This window comes from Lycium ferocissimum, chromosome 5 (assembly GCF_029784015.1).
Source record: "Lycium ferocissimum isolate CSIRO_LF1 chromosome 5, AGI_CSIRO_Lferr_CH_V1, whole genome shotgun sequence".
NCBI lineage: Eukaryota > Viridiplantae > Streptophyta > Magnoliopsida > Solanales > Solanaceae > Lycium > Lycium ferocissimum.
Window position 1 is genome coordinate 4,411,082 of NC_081346.1, and position 19,805 is coordinate 4,430,886.

Consider the following 19,805-nt stretch of genomic DNA (forward strand, 5'->3'; position numbering starts at 1 on the left):
TATAGAAAATCTTAAAAAAGACACAATGAAATGGTTGGGAGCAATTGAGATGCACAAATTTACCAAGAAGCTAATGTTAGTACTAATGGGCTAAACGCACGCACGAGAGGCCGCTGCATTTGACGACTTGGCATGGGGCGGACCCTACACACACATATGCAACCTGCTTTCGGTGCTAGTGATTGCCAGTACTGACTGACATTTATTCTCATACTTTGGTGTGCCCAATAGTATGCCTTCAATTATTATTTTTGATCCACACTTAAGATTTTGTTTAATTAATACTAATGATTCTCTCGTAACCCCAATCATGTTCACTACCAAGAGTTTACTTTTCCAAAAAAAAAAATGTGCCCTTTTTTTAAGTTAATTCATTTGGAGTTTGAGTGGACCTGAACAACAATATGAGGACAGTAAAAGAGGGAAATTAAGATAAAAATTATATTTTTACGAAAAAATTTTACTTTATACATAAGAAATCTGAAAATAACATATACTTCAAAAAGTTACTTATAGGATCATTTTTTTCAAATAATAAAGAATCATGTTTGCTCATTTCCCCTATTCAAGTCATATTCAACATTTTTACAATTTGTTAGTACAGCCTGTTGGATCTCACATCGGTGGCATACGTGGTCCTTGATGTCCTTGGATGGACTTGGATAATCCTCTCTCATGAGCTAGCTTGTGAGATTAAATCAGGCCAAATATTCATTTCTTTATCATATCCGTGGTGTAACTTCGGAAAATTAGTGATTGCATTGGGTCAAACCGGATGCTCAAAAAACGGGCATGATAATTTATACATTAACTTCAGTTTTTGATGGGTTCTCCGTTTGTCAACCTCTTAGTAATTCACATCCTCATTTATCAGTGAATTCCCTCTGTTGGTAGTACCAAGCAACTGCTTTTATCTATCAATAGCTCAATACTAAAGTGTGAACAGCTTCTTATAGAGGCTATCTGGCTTCAAGTTGATAGGGACATTCTTTTTGGATAATTGAGAAATTCCTACGGCGCACGATTCGAGATTTTATGGATGGTGGTCCGTCCCTTTTGCACTTAAAACCCATTCTTTTGTCTTGCGGCGAGGTTTGAACCGCTGAATCATGATGTATGCCTAATCCACATATCATGTGTTGGGCTCTTACCACTAGGTCAAAGCCCGGGGCAAGTTGATAGGGACATTTTAGCGTACAGGTTCCAGACTATTATTATCTTAAAGTCCTAAGCGATCATTTTTACATTGGAATTGTCTGCTGCGCTTTATGTCCAAAGCTAGATGTTAGTGCAACAACTAACAAATTAGTACCAAGAGTCTGGCATATTTGATTTAATATTTGTTGAAATTGTCAAAGAGAACATCAAGCAAGACGTTCTCTACTCATACCAATTTCAACAGACAATAAGACGTCTACATATTTGTTCACCCCAAAGATTGGATATCCTAGCATTGTGTTTCAATCTTTGGCACATAAACATTCAAACGTGGCATCGACTAATACTCTACGAGTTACACATTCATATATATAGTTTGGAACTAAAGGGGTTGGCTGCTGTGAATGACAATCCTGAAGAGTGAACAGACTCCACAACTATTGTCTGCAGAAAATTTCAAATGTTAGAGACAATAGAACAAAACATAGTTTTTGTCAAGAACAGTGTGATTTAGAGCAAATCACAGATATCAAGTAACTTGACCACAGGTATCTAGAGCTATCAAGGCTAGACAAAGCATGTTGAAAACATGAACCATGTTATCACTAAGTCAAGCAATTAGTCTTAATCGCTTTTAGCCCAAGGAAAACCAAGCTACCATAATTCAAACTGCTGTTAAATTGTTCACAGAGCAGCTCAAGTTAGATATGAAATGCTCAAAGAAGGAAAGAAACTTAGCTTTAAGAAGATACTGTTTTTGGTCAACTCTTTATTTAAATTGTACTATAATAATTTTATCGCCAAGTCTAAAGCTACATTAGATAGATCCTTTACTTGTCTTGGCGTACCCATGTTGAATGGCTTTTATATGGGTGTGGGTCCTAAGTGAACTGACACCCACGTTAAATATGTATGCATAAACAAGTTGGTGTAACATAGGCAGGCAGCACAGAGGTCTAGAGGGGAGGGCGTGGGAAATTAGATAGTTAACCTCTCCTGTTACTGAAATAAACTGTACGAGAATATAAATATATCACAGACCATCGGTTTTGTTCTTATATGCATGACTCGTTTGTTCTCCAGTAATAAGATGAAAGATGTCGAATTGGCACATTACTCTAATAATCATGTTTACTAAATGTTGCTAGAGCAAACGAGACATGGTTACCTCAGAATTAATGTAAAAATCAAACTTACCATGCAATATTGTCCCAATGAAGAAAACCACCGTGACCTCTAGCATTTGAGAAGTTGTAATCAGGTCCAGAAACTGGGTACAAAACTAAGTGAGCAATGCAGTTTTTCAGATCAATTGAGTACAAGCAAAAACTACTACAAGTTTCGATGGAAGGAAGAAAGTACCTTCATAACCCCCAAAAACTGGATCTTCTGCCAACAGAAGGGGTGTGTCTAGGTCAATGAATCTGCACGGCATTTAGGTACAAAAATTAGAGAACACAATGTGTGCTGAATTGGATAACCAAGAGAACCAATCAAATTGAAATGACAGTACAACCATGACTAGGCATAGTATTTGTTGAAATATGGATATACTGATGTCAACTTCAATGAAGTATTAAAATACTGTCATAGAATTTAAAGCAGAGTTAATTCAGTCATAGAATTATCTCAACTGTTTTACCCAATGATTTGATTTATACTGTTTTAAAAGTAGAGTTTGGTGATACAAGGAAGGTGGCGAAAGGGGAAGTGAGATAAAAGGCGCAAGAGGAGGATGAGGAGTAGAGACCAGATAAAGGAGGTAAATCATATTTACTTCTCTTCTACAAGACGTCAACTGACATTTCACAAAGAATTAATTATACACTTAGGCAAAATAAACCAATGTTACACCTTTCTCTTTTCCTTGCCCCTTATAACATAGCGTAAAACTGAATCTAGATTAAGATCCACCTTATTCTTATTTTGCTTTTCAAAAGTAGAATTAATTTATTCTACTATACTAGCGAAAACCTCCCAATGGATTCTCCAATTCTTAATGTCTTTAGCAATGATGATAGATTAGTTTGGATCAAATCAGTTTTTTTTTTTTTTCCAGATAAATTGCTATAGAAACTTACTTGAAACATCCAAGGCCAGCGGCTAAATGACCAGCAAAGCCCATGGCAAGCCTGGTTTCAACCATACCACCAATCATCAGATTTAAGCCCGAGGACCTAACCAAGTCAATAATTTCCAGAGCCCCAAGCACCCCAACTTTAGCAAGCTTAATATTAATGACATCCGCAAGACTTTCTTGCACTATCTTTTTAGCATCAACCAAACTTCGACAGCTTTCATCAGCAGCAACAGCCACACCATATTTATCCTTTGCGATCTTACTGACATGACCAAGACCTTCCCAATTGTCTCTATGAACAGGTTGTTCAAAAAGCACCGGAGTCACATCCATTTCTGACAGGAAATTAGAAATTTGTCATTTTCTCTTTCGAGCAGATAATGATGTAGCGGAACAACTGAAAGAGGCTAATCATTATCATAGAGATATGGAAGAAATAGAAAGTACTTAGATTTATAAATTCTTTGCCATTCCTTTGTCCATAAAGATAGGGGAGAATTAGAATCTAGATGATTACTTAATATAAAAATAACTTTACCATGCAACTTTTCCAGGACATTAATAGCTTCATTTGCCGTGTAACCTTCATTAGCATCTAAGATAAACAAGCAATCAGGATGTGCTGCACGTATGGATTGAAGTACTTCAATGTCTGCGTTCAAATTCTTGCCCACCTTAAGCTTTAAAGTCCTGAAACCTTGTTTACGATACTTTGAAGCCAGTTCAGAAGCTTCCATGGGTGAAACTATCGGAATCTACAATAAGATGGTCACTGAAATCTATTTAAACACGTCTATGACAGTTTTTAATTTTCTACTATAAATTCTCTCAGTGATATTTTTTTCTAAATAAAACTTCTAGTATGATCGCATTGTTGCAATTTGAGAGCAATGTTTGAGGCTGCAAGTACTTGGAAGCTAACAGAGGTAGAAAATTATTTTACTGTGAAGTGCCTACTAAAGTAGAATAAAAAGGAAAAGCCTTAACTGTGATGTCAGTAGATATTGAGTTAGATACTCCACCAAATAGTCTCCACAGAGGTATTCCGGTGCTGTTCGCAGCTGCATCAATCAGTGCCATCTCAACTCCTGCCCTGACCTTCAATCAGGTTATAATTTGAATCAGTACCACACAAGTTTCCAGTTCTACAAATATGAATTTGAAAGATAAGAATCAACAGATTTAAAGTATTTAAAAGCTCAAGGTAGCTTGTCTATTCATCCTGTGGATACGTAGTGTCAATCTAGAAGCACCAGGACTACTGTACACACACTAGTACGTGTTTTTCTCAATGTATTAAGAAAGATCCGTCACCTTATGAAAGGATTGCTAGTTTAGTTTCACAGGAAGGGTTTCTGCTGTGTGATATTACCAAAGACTAAAAAGAGATGCTGACTGAAGGTAAGCCAAAAGAACCAGACGAGAAGGAGAATTGAGGACACAACAGACAGAGAAGTTATTTTCATGTAGATGAAAAGCCTTAATGAGGGGGATGAAAGAATCCAGTGACAATGTCTCACAAACTAGGTCCCATCCCTGAAAAATATAGGTCGATATAGAAAGGCCAAACATGCAAACTAGTAACATATAAATTAGTTATACAACGTCCATAAATAAAAGCCTCAGGCTTAGAAGACCCACACATGCAAGTTATGCATGTCCTTTCGAAGTGATAACTGCCTCCCAACTCACTATCCTCCTTCCAGTTTCGCCAAGTCAGAATTCTATACCTCCCATACCTTCTAAAATCTGAAAGCCAACCGACAATGTATATAAGCTAGACAAAAGGTCCATTGAATTGTTACAGGAACAAAGGCAGCCCTACATTCAATAACCATGTATTGAAAAAGATAAATAACTCCATTATCACAATAATATGTCTCTCAGACCTCAAGAAAATAACATAAAACAGATAAGCCTATAATACTCAATGTTATGTTGACCTTTTGAGTTTCAATCCTGAGAATCAATTCGATGAGACACTTAAAATGATAAATCCAAAAGAATTTTATAGTTCTGCCGAAGACCACAAAATAACATCAAGGTTAAAGAACTGCCTCCATCAGAGAAAAAACTGTGTAAAATTTCAGTTAGAACAACTTCAGTTTGCATAGAACATAATAGTAAACAACGAGACAATGAAAAAAATGGTCCGTTATGTTTGAGCGTAGGTTTAAAATAATCCCTTAAACTGAGCAGTGTTAGTCCTTCAAGTTTGACAAAAGTTTAAGACTTGTAATCTCCATCAAATATTTAACAATTTATGTTCGTTAGATTTAACGGAAACAATGGGAAAAACAATTTAACCATAAATACCAAGAAAATCTCATCAAATTCTAAAATATGCAAACACTAGACACTATAAAAAATGGCAGAAATTACACCTCAAAAAGTTCTTGAAGTTGCCAATCAATAATTTTATAGAACACATCATAACGATAATGATGTAAGACCGTATGATCAGCAGGTTTACTTTAGAATAATCAAAAATAGCAGAAACTACAAAATTTGTAACTCTAAATGTGAGTTACCACTAATTTCTTTTTTTGCCCCACAGTTCCCGACAAATCTAATAGAGTTCAGTAAATATTTGAGGGAGACTAAAAGTGTTAACCTTTGGCAAACTTAAAGAACCAAAACTGTTCACTGCATACTTAAGGCACTATTTAGAACATACCCTCAAACATAAGGGACCATTTCTGTCATTTTCTCAGTAAACTTAGTACCTTACTAGGTTCAACAAGAAAATAGGACCACGCTCCACATACCCAAATGGACCAAACCCAAAACAAGAAGAAATCAAACACTTTATCAATATCACAACCAACACAAAACAGAATTAAACAGAGAAAACAAGAACTTCAATTACTGGTATAAAACATGAATTTTATCAAGGTTTATCTGATACGAAAACACAAAACAGAATTAAACAGAAAAACACAGAAGCAAAAGAAGCAAAATCATGTCCAGGAAGCACGTCTCCAATCTTCGTCAATGCAAAATTTAAAGTCATCTCCCGACTATGCTTCAAGAACTCACATACTTCTTCAGCTTTAGCTAAAGCTGTGTATTGATCCTCTGCAGTAACAAAAGGAAGAATAGGAGCTTCACCCCAACCAACACAACCATTACTTAACTCAATCCTTATAGCTACGTTTTCCACTTTGTCCAATCTTGATGTTGCAATTGTAAAAGGAGCAAGTAAAGGTACATTCAATGGCCTTCCTTCCGCTTTATGAACATTAATTGTTACTGTTTCCATCAAATTCTTGAACCCAAAACTTGTTGGTGTCAACGCTGGCATAGCTGCTGCCATGCAAGATGTGATGACTTTGGGGTTCTTGAAATTGAGTGAAAAAATTGGAGTTTTGAGAACTTGGGTATGTAATGATTTAGAAGAGTGAAGGAAACAATTGGCTTTGAAGTTTTGAGAAAGCCCAATTCGCGCCATCTCCTACTGAGTTTGAGTGTCACTGATTGGTCTTGGAAAGAAAATGAAAGATTTGAAGAATTGGCGTAGTGAATATCGAACTATGTTCTTGTAGTTGTCTTGTCCTCTGTTGACGGTATATTTTATTTGGAAAATGTCAGTTTCTAGCTCTCCCATGTGGGAGAATTCTTGGAACGCTTTTGCCCTATTGTCTTGAGCTGTTTATACATTAAGAAAATGAAAAAATTGGTCCTTCATGTTTGGGATAGGTTCAAATTAGTCATTTAAGCATGCAGTGAATAAGTTTAGTCCTTTAAGTTTGCCAAAGTTTACAATTTTAGTCTCCATCAAATATTTATTGAATTATCCCATGTGGGAAATTCTTATATTTGTTTGGCATGCATTGAGAAAATGAAAAAACATAGGTTCAAATTAGTCAAACAGTGAAAATAAGGATTAACCATCAACATCAAGAAAGTCTCATCAGATCCTTAATTATGTAACACAAAAAATTACATTCGACACTAAAAAGATAAAATAAAATAAAAAAGTTGCACCTCAAAAAACTACATCTGACTTTAGAAATGAATCAAAAAATAGTAGAAACTATAGAATTATACCCCTAAATGTGAGTTCCTGCTAATTTTCTTTTCTTATAATTCTTGTCAAATCTAACGGATAGAGTTTGATAAGTATTTTACAAAGACTAAAAGTGTTAAATTTTGACAACTTAAAGGACCAAAACTGTTCAGTGCATACTTAAGGGACTATTTGAACATCTCCTTAAACATAGGGGACCATTTGTGCCATTTTCTCTACTGGGATTGAACGGTTGGTGGACAAGGTCCTCTAGCTTCGTTTTAAAAAATGAAGTCTTTCTTATATTATTATTAATTATGTTATTAGTAATACTTAAAATCAAACATTTAGATTTTAGGTTGTGGTTGTAAAAGTTGAGATTCGTCCATTTTTAACTTAGGATCCAAATTTTGAGAATAGACTACTATGATTCAAAGCATTTGATCTTGATCTTTTTGTGAACTTAGAGACGTGAATTGAACTTAGTCGAATCAGTAAACTTTCCAAAACAGGATGATTAAGAAAAATCACAGCATGTCTAGTCCCACATCAATGTACCAAGCTAAGATCCTATCACAAATGCACAATTCACAACCAAGTAAACGAAAGAGTCTCTGGTCTTTTGGGGAATTATTAATTAATGAGAACATGACAGCTAGCTAGCAATTTTTAATCACTGCCTAATACTATATGTTTCTATAACAATTTTAGCCTTCATTTTGGCAAGATTTATTATTACAGTAGCGGTCTCGTGAAAGTGGTCCAATATTCTCATAGTAGTTTGAAGTTCAGCTAATTACTATAGATTATTAATTGTAGGATGTCTCTTGGATGCTTCCTAGGGTTATTTCCCTATTAATTCTACAGTTCATATCCCTATTTGATCTCCAAAGGGTGAATCCACTAATGCCTTCTTATTAAGCATTTTCTAAATTCTTGTCTTCATTGAAAAAGCATAAATCATGATTTTTGCTACTCCGTACATCAATGACATGCAGGCCAATTACAAAGCGGATTCAAGAGCTAAATTTATAGATATATATAGTTATTTCAAATTAAAATATAATAATTGAGTTTATAGTCAAAAACTATTCAGTAAATTTCTTAATACATATATGAAATTTGAATAAAAATAATTAAATTCATGTGAATCTAGATCTGCCCTGGCCTCATATTGTCTTTCTTAGCGTAAGCACTCTTTTGATAAAATAAAGCATCAATCTAGCATGGAACAGGCAGCTTTTGCCAACAAAAGCAGCAAATTTTTATATGCAACTATATGATTTTATATGTTAGTAGAATATGTAGGAAAGTTATAGTGCTTAGGAAATTTGAATTTTTCAATATTTGACTTAGGCTGGCTTAAATGGAGCAACATCTCCATAGATAGTGAGGAGAAGATTTATATAATTGATTTCAACTTACTTAATCTTGATGCATAATTTTTGCTATTATTGCGTCCAACTATATGGAGCAGCATTGACACCTCTCGAGAAAGGGGTTGGTTTCATTGATGATCATTAAATTATATTTTTATAAGACAAAAATCTTTATTTTATTGCACTAAATTCATTAAATTATATTTTTATAAGACAAAATCACTTAATTTTGCTCAAGTGTCACAAAAAATCACTAAACAATTTTTCCTCATTCAACTTTGTCTAGTATCACAAGTCACTAAAATTATTTTTATAAACCAAAATATAATTCAAATCTAACTAAGTATCATATAAAATAAGTTATTTATTTTTGTGATACTTAGATAAAATTAACTAGTTTTTTTGCAACAATAATTTAATGACTTTAGTGCAATAAAATAAAAGTTGAGTGACCATCTATGAAATCAACCTCCAGAAAAAGAGACACTTTCTTCCATGACAAATGCGTCACTTTCCATGTTCATGTGATTAGTTGTGACAAATTAAAGATGAAAGTACATTTTGAAATTTTAAATAAAACTCGATCGATTGAAAATCTTAATCAATTTGGTGGAACTTTTCTTAATTAAGGTAGATCCTCATTCTCAATTTGTGTCGCGATCTAGCCATGGCCACATGCAAGATCAAGGGAAAAACTCAAATTTTTGGAAGGTAGTCTAATAGGCTCATGCTTCATGGTAGTCTAGAATTAATCCAAGTCCTTCAAGTTGAAAGTTGAAACCAAAAATCTACTACTAATACTTAACCTTTTGTAGCAATTTGTAAGAACATTCTCCAAAAAATTACAAGTAATGTGGTGTACATAAAGAAGCTAAAAAGATCAAGAGATACTAAAAGTTTACCAAACGAAAAGCATAGAAGATGCATGCCACTAATAGTATGTGCAAAAAAGTAAAACAGATGCAAACTCTATGCTCAAGAAATTCTTTTCTTTCCTTCTTTCCTAGTTTCTTGGCCACTAAACTTAGGACCTGAAATAGACTTATTTAAGCTTCTTGGCTAATTCATGATTTACGTACAGAGCCACATTTCCCAAAATTCAGAATCATGGCCACTTATTCATCCGATTCTGATAATGATTTTGCACCAACATCAAAACTTTTGGGCCGCCAAAGGCCTATTCATTCTGTTTTAGGAGGAGGAAAAGGTACAAATATCAATTTCTCATTATAAGTTTGCCTGTCTTTGTTAGGCATTTTGTAGTAAGAGGCGGATCAAGGACTTAAAGGATTCAATCTTTAAAGTTCTTAGCACTGAACTCGTTGTACTTATGAAATTTGGGTTCAGAACATAATATTCGTTATCTATGTTACAAGTCGAAAGTAATGGGACCGAATGTTAATGGGTGTTAGAAAAGTTGTTTCAAATGCTGCATTCACTTTTTTGTCTTTCAATTTTTTTTATTTTTTATTTTATTTTTTATTCTGCGATTGCTTACTCAATGGATTAACAATATGTAATTTGCAGTTGCGGACATATTATTGTGGAGAGACGCGAGATTTTCTGCTGCAATTCTTATTGCAGTTGCAGTAATGTGGTTTCTTTTTGAGGTTGTGGATTATACATTTGTGACCCTCCTTTGTCATGTCTCCATCACCACTATGTTAATAGTCTTCATCTGGTCTGTTGGTGCAGAAATCTTTGGATGGTAATCTTCTTTCTTTTATTTTCCTTCCTATGAATGAAAAAATTGTTCCTCAAAGCTGCACTTCATGTATATATATACACAAAGGCGCGCAGATCCAGAATTTAAATTGGGGAAGCTACAAAATTGGCCGTTCGGCTAACAATATTTACTTCTCTAGCCAATATACATATACATATATTATACATCTACCGGCTATTTTCTTGAGTGACGGTATTTATGTTAAATTTCTCATTTAGATTTGATAGGTTCATCTTCTAGGTTCTTAGTGCTGAACCCATTACAATTTTGAAATTATAGTCTAAAATTTAGTGTTTGTTATAGTGTAAGTGATTTTTCACATATATATGTATGTCTGGTGTTAAAAATCTTTGGATTCAGTTGAAATCTTTGATTGTATACTACATCAGCCTTTGTATATACATGTAATTTGTTGATTCATATTACATATGCAGGACACCTCCAAGCATCCCCAAAGACATATTACAGGACACAACATTTGAAGATGTTGCTTCAATATTACACAAGAAGTTCAACAATTTCCTCTCCGTATGTCACTTTGTAGCATGTGGAAATGATGCAAAGCTCTTTTTTCTGGTATTATGAATCAACTAGAAAAATAAATTTCTTCATCTTGCCCTTCATTTCCATGGATTTATTTATTGTACGTAAGTGAACTCATGCTAATTTTTTATACTTTAATTTTTACTCCATTTTTTAATGTTTTAGGCCATCATTTCTCTCTACATAATCTCAGTGATTGGAAACTATATCAGCACCTTGAACCTATTGTTTTTTGGTAAGAAAAATCAGTTATTTCCAATTCTTCTATTAGTAACATTAGTCTCTTTTCTTTAATCCATTAGTATTAATTAAACTTTTCTGTAATCGTTCACAAGGTTTGCTGTGCATGGAAACTCTCCCATTTCTTTATGAGAGATGCGAGGAAGAAGTCGACGATATTGCATATAAATTGAAGAGACAGATGAGAAAAACTGGCAGGAAGTTTAATGCAGATTTTCTAGGCAAAATTCCCAGAGGGCCAGGGAAAGAGAAAAAGGAGAAATAGGGTGGACGTACAAAATTCTGAAATGGTCTAATCTTGTTCTATCTCTTGGATATCCAAAATAATAATAATTTGCAATTTGATAAATGTATAGGATAATTAAGTTATGCAATAGTACACTTTGTGAAATGTGTTTCCAGGACTGGTCAAAATTCCAATGATGTGAAGGAAAAAATGGAATAAGAACAAAGAATAACTCTAGTATGGATAAGAATTGACACAAATAGTGAAAGAAGCACTGACGACTAAATTACTATTTCTGGCAAAGGAACACATCAAAAAGTAGGATGACTAAGAGTAATATGCTATGTTACACACATAATGACAGTTTTAGCGGTGAGAGCGTAGCGTGTGACGTGTGAATTAGGGGAACGTCACAACTTTGAACTCCGACACTGAAAAGTCGAGTAATTAAGTGGAAAAAGATAGAGAAGGCGCTCATTATCTATTAAATTGTAAACCATATACCATTGACCTTTGAAAATTTATGGATTATCCAAAAAACTCGATAAACATATAATGAGATTGTATAGTTGTTATAAGAAACAATATTTCAACCAAAAACATGGTGAAGTTATGCTATATTCATGAGATTGTGCTGTGTTTCTTATTTAAACTACTAAACTGGATGGTACTATTTTGACTTCAATAAGAGATCTACTTAATCATAGATTCAGTAGCACTAAGAGAGAAATAGAAAAAGAGAACTTTTAAGTACTTCCATCTATTTTGTCTGTCCTTTATGGAAACAACCATGTTACTTAACCTCTATTAACAACCTGATCAAACTTGTGACAAATTCTGAAGGCATGTTCTCTTTTAGTTAAATAACTTAATTATTGGACTAATTTGAACTTCCACTAATCTAAGGATTAGATCGCACTAATTACAATCTACCCAAGATGAGAATTAGCAAAATATATAATTAAATATTCAAATTTGATGCAAATCCTGTACTCACTACATGATTAACTTATCCAAAAATATTTATCACCGATTACCTGCATTATAGAAGGCTTAAAATCACATGGCGCCAAGTTAGACTCTAATTTTCCGAAATCAATGTGGACTTGGCTAATAGTAGAAGCCAATGGAAAGCAAAGCATATAAAACAATACCAATTAGTTAAAATTAAGATCCCCTTAAGTATTATCATTAAACTACATTAAGTTTGGTAGGGACGAGTGTTAGATTTGAAAAATCTCCCATTTAAAAGATACTGTATAAATTATCAGTATTTGAATGCAATGGGTCCAAATAGTACATAATAGAAAATTCATATAGTCACTATTAAAGGCTAAGGTGGAGCGGTAAATATGTCTTTTTTCTTAACCAAATTTTACTGGTTCAAGCCTCGAAAATAAAGTCACCTAAAGAAGTTTTTTTCCGGCGAAATTCGTTGAGATCGAAGGTCGAACCAAAAAAATAAAAAAATCGGGTAGTCAACTGTAATTTAATTTGGAAAAGAGGTGTCATACTAATGGGATGCTATCTTTCTCACACATAATAGAAAGTGACAAAGAAGAGTGGGATCTGAAGACTCCAAATCCAACTCTTGATAGTGGTTGTGTCGACCCACCATCTTAAGTCGCTAACTAGATATGTATCACATAAAGTTGTAAAAAATTCAGAGGTGACATAGAGAGACATATTTAGCTAGAAAAGAAGGGTCATTTTTAGTCAATTGGCCTTTCCAACAACTATAAGTTCTCCCCTGCCTTCCCTTCCAATAAAAAACAATCCCACTGAAAACAGACTGAAGAGAAAGAAATGGCAAGGGAATTGAGTGTTTTGATTGATGGAAAAGGCTTTGGAATTCTTGGCACTAATGTTTTGCTAATGTTCTTCGGAATTTTGGCTACGATTTTCAGCATAATGTTCATAATCTTGTCATGTGCAGAAGGGATGCCAAGAGATAAAACAGGAGCAGCAGAATCAAGTGCGTATGAAGGGGCCGGATGTGCAGCAGGTTGCGGTGCAGGCTGTGGTGCCTGAACGCGAAGAGAATTTAGAATTTAGAGTCAGTGGATTCAGAATGAACATGATGCTCGAATGATGAATCTAATTTAGTATTTAGAGTCAGTGGAATCAGAATGAATACTTTTTTTTCCGCATACGTATATGTAGTTCAACTGGAAAATAATGAATTCAGTTGAACCTATAGAACCCGTCCTAAATCTGCCTCAGCCGAATTGTATTTTTATCATAACGAGTCTCTTTGTAGTCATGCTAAAGATGAAAGTAATATAGAAATCCCCTGAGTTAGAAGCCTCATACTGATTAGAAAAGCCTACAGAGGAACAATAGTGTTAATGCTGATGCAGGAATTTTGAGTTTATCCAGTTGGTTCCATCTTTTCTGAGTTCTACTACTATGCCTCTGTCAGTTGATATACACACCTACAGACACTGGCATTCACATCTTCTTTTAGGAAGAGGATGGATTTCTCAAATATGTAATGATAGAACTTCTTTTACTCAAGTCTCAAGCTTTTACTATATATTTCTTTCTTTCCTCTTTCAGTTTTTTCTTTATCCTTAAGTTGCTACTCCATATAAACACAGCAACAAGAAGAAAAAGAGAAGAAAAAGACAAAAAAAATTCTAAGGGAGGACTACACTGCAAGAGAGAAAATTATCAGAGGTGATGTTATTTGTTTGAAATCAAACACTCTGACTAAAGGGGATAAGAAGAGTTGAATTCCATTGTTGCTGATTAAGAAAAAAAGGTTATAATAGAGCTCAAATTGTTCCTACACAAGTATGTTATTTTACTTGTATATATTCGGGAAAATTTAGCTAACATGATCCAGTGGCCACCAAGAACGTAAAAATACTGTATGCAGATTTCGGATCTCTAGATAAATAAAGTTTGATGATAATCTCTCCCGTCGATGTCAAGATGGCCGAGTTGGTCTAAGGCGCCAGTTTCAGGTACTGGTCCGAAAGGGCATGGGTTCAAATCCCATTCTTGACAAATGTTTTTAGGTTTCCATTTTTTCTTTTTGGGCTCTCTCTTTCCAAACTTTATTTTAGTTTGCAAATATACTATTCAACACATCATCCGAGGTATGTAAAATGCATCCAGACAACTACAAACACAATATCACTCATTCTGCCTTTTCGAAAAAGAATTCAACCCAACAAAGAAAAAGTATTAAGTTTTTCAGATTTAACCATCAATCCTAGTATTGCGAATGGAATTAAAGCTTGTCCAAGTACACCACGCAGAGGTATCATTTCATAAGCTTGAATGGAATTAAAGCTTGTCCAAGTACACCACGCAGAGGTATCATTTCATAAGCTTGAAGGCAATATCATTTCATGAGCATCAGTCTCTCCATTTCTAATGAGACTCTGTATCGTACAAGTTTGACGCTAACTCCTTTGCGTCTAGCTCAAACTCTCTATGCGTGTCAGAATTAACCGACTCTATAGGGCGGATAATGGACCGCATCCAGCCGTGCTAGGCTGCTAGCAGCTGGTTTTCGCCACCTGAGTTTGATCAGGGAAAGGACGAATAGAATGATGAGGAGAACTAGGAGGCTTACTATTTTTAATTTATCACAATTTGTGTTGCTATCTTGTAATCATTTGACTTGAGAAGTCATAATAATATCTGGAATAATGAGCATAGCATTTAACTTTAAAATGTCCAAAAGAAGGCTGTTGGTTTCTCTTTGAACATCCAATTTTACTTTCTTGTGTCAACAGATTGAACCTAGGTCACATCTTTTATCTATACCTTTTTCACCACTATTCTCTAGTCAGTTGCTCGTGAGTTACGATAGAACTATGGATTCCATTGTTTCCAAGTTCATAATCTGATTGTTTCCAAGTGCATAATCTGTTCATGAAGGATCCAAGTGAAAATGAAGTTATACAGCAACTAACCATGCTAACAAAAATAACTAAAAAGCGGGACACAACAACGTCCACAAAAATCACATCCCAAACAAGATGCGTCACGGTGTACACCCTACAACCTGGATTAGCAGAAAACTAATAGGACTTTTAAGACAGTGGGCTAGAACTTAGATGGCAAGCAAAAAGCAGCCTGAAAGAGTTTAGTTTGGAGTTTGACTACTATTCTCTCAAAGAAGAAACCCACTTTATTTTCCTTTTCTTTCAGCAGGTGGCGGATGAGAAGCAGCTGTTAAAGTACAAAAAGGTCATCTCATTAACATGTTTTCCGTCGTCTTCAACCCTTCTCGTTCCAATCTTCTTGATATGGTTTGAGAAAAAGGGTAGCTACTACGTCGCTGTGCCACCAAAAGTAAGTGGTAATTCTTTTTGCACCAGACCATGTAAGAATTGCCCTTGCAAACCTGTACTAATTGTGAATGCTGAAAAATGTTTCGAAATGACAAAGAGAAGGCACATCAATATCCTTTCATTTATCTTCTACAAGAAAACGCCAGCTGCAAACAGCTTATGTCATGCATGCAGCGAGCTAGATTCTTTCAATTTCATGGTTTTTGCACGCAGCCTTTCCATGAATGCCGGATTTGCTTTGAGCCTCTGCTTCACATATGACGTTCGAACATCCTCTACCATTTTGTTAGCCTTTCCAGCCTCTTCAATAAGAGCAAATAGAGTCCTCAAGCAGTCCTTCCTATTCTCCTCGCGATGTTCAAATCTGAGTAAAAATAAATAATTTATTCATGTAAGTTTCCCATTAAGCAGTAGATAAGTACTTTCTTGTAATTGTTGAAACAAATAGTTACACATTAATAAAGCTCAGTTGAAGATAAGGCGAAACATACATTAAGAGTTAATCCATAATAAGATCCGATACTAGTAATTTAGATACACCCGCAATGTGACCTTACCTTTCACTAGTTATAATAAGCTCGTCTCTCCCAGGATGGTAGCGTTTTCCGACCAATTCTCTTAAGCGACGAAATTGATGCTTTGACAGACCCAACTCTTTCACCGTAACACCCAATTTGACTTTCCTGTTTTTTGGATGCCATGCATCACCTCCAGGAGCAAAGACCACCCTTGTTTGCCATCTAAGAACTGGCCCTTCACCTGGTGGGTCATCCAAATTCATTTTGTTATCAGGCAGAGTAGTCGCATCAAACTGTGGAGCATCCTTCTCCATCAGTTTTGCGCACTCCACAACCACCCCATCCTCAAACTCCTTGAACAATGCATAGCCTTCTTCAGGAGTAATCTCACCTGTTTCAACCCTTTCACCTATCTCATCAAACTTAACTTCCACCTTCTTCTTAATTTCATCTGGATAAAAATAAAACACCAAATGAGTCGAGAATCCAAATATAAGATTGGGACGTCAAATAGATCACGGAAAGCTGACTCTAATATCCTGTAAAAGACAAGTTCGAATAATGTCCTAAAGAGACAACATTGTGTGAAACTGAAATATAATAAAGCTTACAACTACTTCATACAAGCTATCAGAGAAATTAGCTAGTGAGGAAATATAACTGACTGAAGAGTTAAAGAATTTTGTGATTCTTTGTGTGCAAGGTAAGATGTAATATGCTCGATGAAGAAACCTAAACTTAACTATACTTTTCCACCATTACACCAATTTCATTAACCTAACAGGGAAAGGAATTAGAAAATGAAATTTATTGTACTAAAAAACAAATTGTGGAAATCGCACCCCTGTTCCCATTAAACTTCAGGCAATATCTGCGGTACTGCTTATTGGAGCACAGATATTGTCTTTTGCTCGTTAATTGGAGTACAGATACTATTCACCTGCATACTTTGAAAAACTTTTTAAGCCGAAATCTTTTCACTTTGATCGGCAGAAATTGTCCCTACCTTATATTTAACAGGAGAGGGGACAAATTAAAAATAGCGCAAGCCACAAGTTTTTGTGTTGCAGGAAAAAGACAGAAAATGGCATGAAAGTCATCAAATATTGATGTTTCAGTTCACAGGCCAATCATAATCTAAAACTAATGAAGTTAACTTAGGCCTAAAACACATGGAAAAAATCCAAATTGAGATCCAGAATTATCTAACCTGCAAGGATCAGGGCCTTAAGCTAAAGCTCCAAAAAGTCCACAGACAGAAATAAAAAGGGAGGGACAGTTTAAAGGTAAACAAATTCTTTTGAAATAGATGTAAAAGTTTGGAAAGATTGAAAAAAGATGCACCAGAAACGCTCCAAGCAGCTGTTCACTTGATGATTACGAGCTACGGGTAGGAACCTTTCCCAGTTCAACAGACAACTTAAATTATTCACTTTCAAGAAGCTAATCATAAGACTTAAACAGATATGAGGAGCTGGACCTTTTTATCGACATAAAGCCTAGTCGAAAATAACATCATGATGCATAAGAATAAATATTTCTACTAATGGGGTATTGGGGATAAGGACTAAGAAGCCAGAAGAGCATACAAAAGTAGTACCAGGTAGAATTTTATCCCAGCTAAGCATGTCCTGTAAGATATCTTCACACTCCTTTGTATCCTTAAGATGCCCATGTTCAGTAGCCTCTTTTATCATATCATCCCACTTCTTGTCGTCCATGTTGAAGAACGGATCAGACGCCATTCGCTTCTTCACAATATCTGTTGCGTCATACAAATCTTCAATCTCTTCATCAGTTTTGTGAGCTTCCTCGAAATCTGATTCAAACTCTTCATCATTTACACCATCAAGGGGTTTCATCTGCAGCTCCTCCAGTAACTCATCATCTGTATGTTCATGCTTCTTCGTCAATTTCCTCTTTAAAATTGCTTCAAGAATTGACGGAAGCGCCTCTTCATTGCCTTTGTTGAAATACTCCTCGATCCGCAGCTTCAACTCTACAGTAGATATAACGAATAAAATTGCTTAATATGGAACCCAGAAACCCATGTAAATTTTAAAAGGGCAAGTTACACATTTCGCCAGTCGGGCAAAAATAGTTACATTCGCTGGCCAAATATTCAAAAAATATACACTATTATGTATCAAAATTTATATTTTATGTATATTATACATCAATATACATTTGCTGGCTATTATATTGGTGGGCGGCTATTTATGTCAATTTCTCAATTTAAAATGTACAATCCCTGATATTATACATCACCATCTTCTATCAGCTGAATCCTCAGAGCAATAATAAGTTGTTTTTAACACACACAACAAAAGTATAATAAAGGAATTTCCATAAGACAGAACACCGTGAAATTCGAAAAAGAAGTCCTTTTTTTTGCCTGGGGACATTTTAGTTGGAATAACAAACCTAGAGAGGACAATAAAACAAACCCAGAGTTCTACTCCTTAAATTTTCTCCATTATTCTATTATCAGCCAAGGGTCTATCGGAAACAGCCTCTCTACCCCCACGAAGGTAGGGGTAAGGTCTGCGTACACCCCATTTGTGGGAATATACTTGATATGCTGTTGTTGTTGTTGCTCTATAATAACCAATCAGGATCAATCATAGCAAGAGAGATCCAGCATACAATCATTAACCAGCAAAATTCACTTTTTTCATAAGAATTAATCAGCAAAATCACTAAAGATTGGGGTTCCTCTAGTATACTACATACATCATATAACAACACAGCGAGAAAAAGAAAAGGATAAATTAACCCCACCACTTCATTTTATCATAATTGACAAATAACTGCCACTACATTCCCATTTAGATTTGCAGATCACAAAGATAGCAGTTTCTTTTTGTACCTTTATTGTTGACATCTTCAACATTGAGGGAGGTCTCTTTTCCCGTAGATTCAGTCAAGCTAGTTTCGGGCTGAGGGGTTGGTTCAGGATTGGATGAAGAGTCATTTTCAGATGAAGAGAAGAATCTAAACTTTGAAGAAACAAGTGGGCCATGAATGATTTTAGTGTTGGGAGTAGATTTGAAGCTTTGAGAGAGATGGAAATTGCGGGAGCAAAGAGAAAGAGCTCGTCTCATGGTTTTAGGGTTTTAGCGTCTCCCTCTATGTTTCAGCTTACTGTTTCCTCAGCTATACAGAGGAACCGGAAACGAGAAAAGAATCACAATAGTACGTTATCTTTGGCTTTGGACTTAAAATTCTTTTACAGGGAGCATTAATACTCTATTGTGTTTGTATAAGTGATGCAGTTTTAGTAGATTTTCAAATATTTTATTAAAAATTTAACAGAAAAGAGCAAAAATGCCTTTGAACTATTAGAAAAAAAGTCTAAAAATATCCTTTATTCATTTATGTTGCTAAAAATACCTCTTGATTCAACTTTTCAGATCATTTATGCCCTTTAACTAACGGTCAACACTAAAAATTTTAAAAAAATTATTTAAATTATACATGATATTTTATTACTCGAAAATTGATTTTTTTTTTAAATCTAGAAAATGGTTTTTTTTTAGAATCAGGAAAAGTGATTTTTTAAAACCCGTTTTAAAAAAAATGGAAAATTAGATTTTTTAAATTAAAATATATGGAA

General features: G+C 34.8%; 3 protein-coding genes and 1 non-coding gene across 5 annotated transcripts; 2 read left to right on the plus strand and 2 right to left on the minus strand.

Moving 5' to 3' along the window:
* Positions 1–1,305: 1,305 nt before the first annotated feature.
* Positions 1,306–6,872, minus strand: LOC132055535 (L-Ala-D/L-amino acid epimerase). Of its 2 annotated transcripts, XM_059447412.1 has the most exons (7): positions 6,189–6,871; positions 4,226–4,336; positions 3,777–3,993; positions 3,240–3,573; positions 2,521–2,582; positions 2,356–2,428; positions 1,306–1,602 (listed from the first exon to the last, which is right to left on the minus strand). In XM_059447412.1, coding segments are annotated over exons 1-7 (1,299 nt in total). In that variant the 5' UTR covers positions 6,690–6,871; the 3' UTR covers positions 1,306–1,601. The 2 variants fall into 2 exon arrangements, with proteins under 2 accessions (XP_059303395.1, XP_059303394.1); XM_059447411.1 differs by lacking the exon at positions 1,306–1,602 and having other exon boundaries at positions 2,352–2,428; positions 6,189–6,872.
* A 2,535-nt stretch (positions 6,873–9,407) lies between these two features.
* On the plus strand, positions 9,408–11,526 carry LOC132058107 (reticulon-like protein B9). The gene is made up of 5 exons (XM_059450671.1): positions 9,408–9,833; positions 10,154–10,334; positions 10,787–10,928; positions 11,061–11,130; positions 11,231–11,526. The coding sequence occupies exons 1-5, from the start codon at positions 9,734–9,736 to the stop codon at positions 11,398–11,400; spliced, it is 663 nt and encodes a 220-aa protein (XP_059306654.1). The 5' UTR covers positions 9,408–9,733; the 3' UTR covers positions 11,401–11,526.
* A 2,766-nt stretch (positions 11,527–14,292) lies between these two features.
* TRNAL-CAG (transfer RNA leucine (anticodon CAG)) lies at positions 14,293–14,373 on the plus strand. Its single transcript has one exon. It is a non-coding gene; the product is annotated as a tRNA-Leu (tRNA).
* A 1,331-nt stretch (positions 14,374–15,704) lies between these two features.
* Positions 15,705–19,394, minus strand: LOC132055536 (uncharacterized). The gene is made up of 4 exons (XM_059447413.1): positions 19,059–19,394; positions 17,790–18,188; positions 16,229–16,640; positions 15,705–16,035 (listed from the first exon to the last, which is right to left on the minus strand). Exons 1-4 carry the CDS (start codon positions 19,291–19,293, stop codon positions 15,834–15,836), a joined length of 1,248 nt encoding a protein of 415 aa, XP_059303396.1. The 5' UTR covers positions 19,294–19,394; the 3' UTR covers positions 15,705–15,833.
* Between the last annotated feature and the right edge of the window lie 411 nt (positions 19,395–19,805).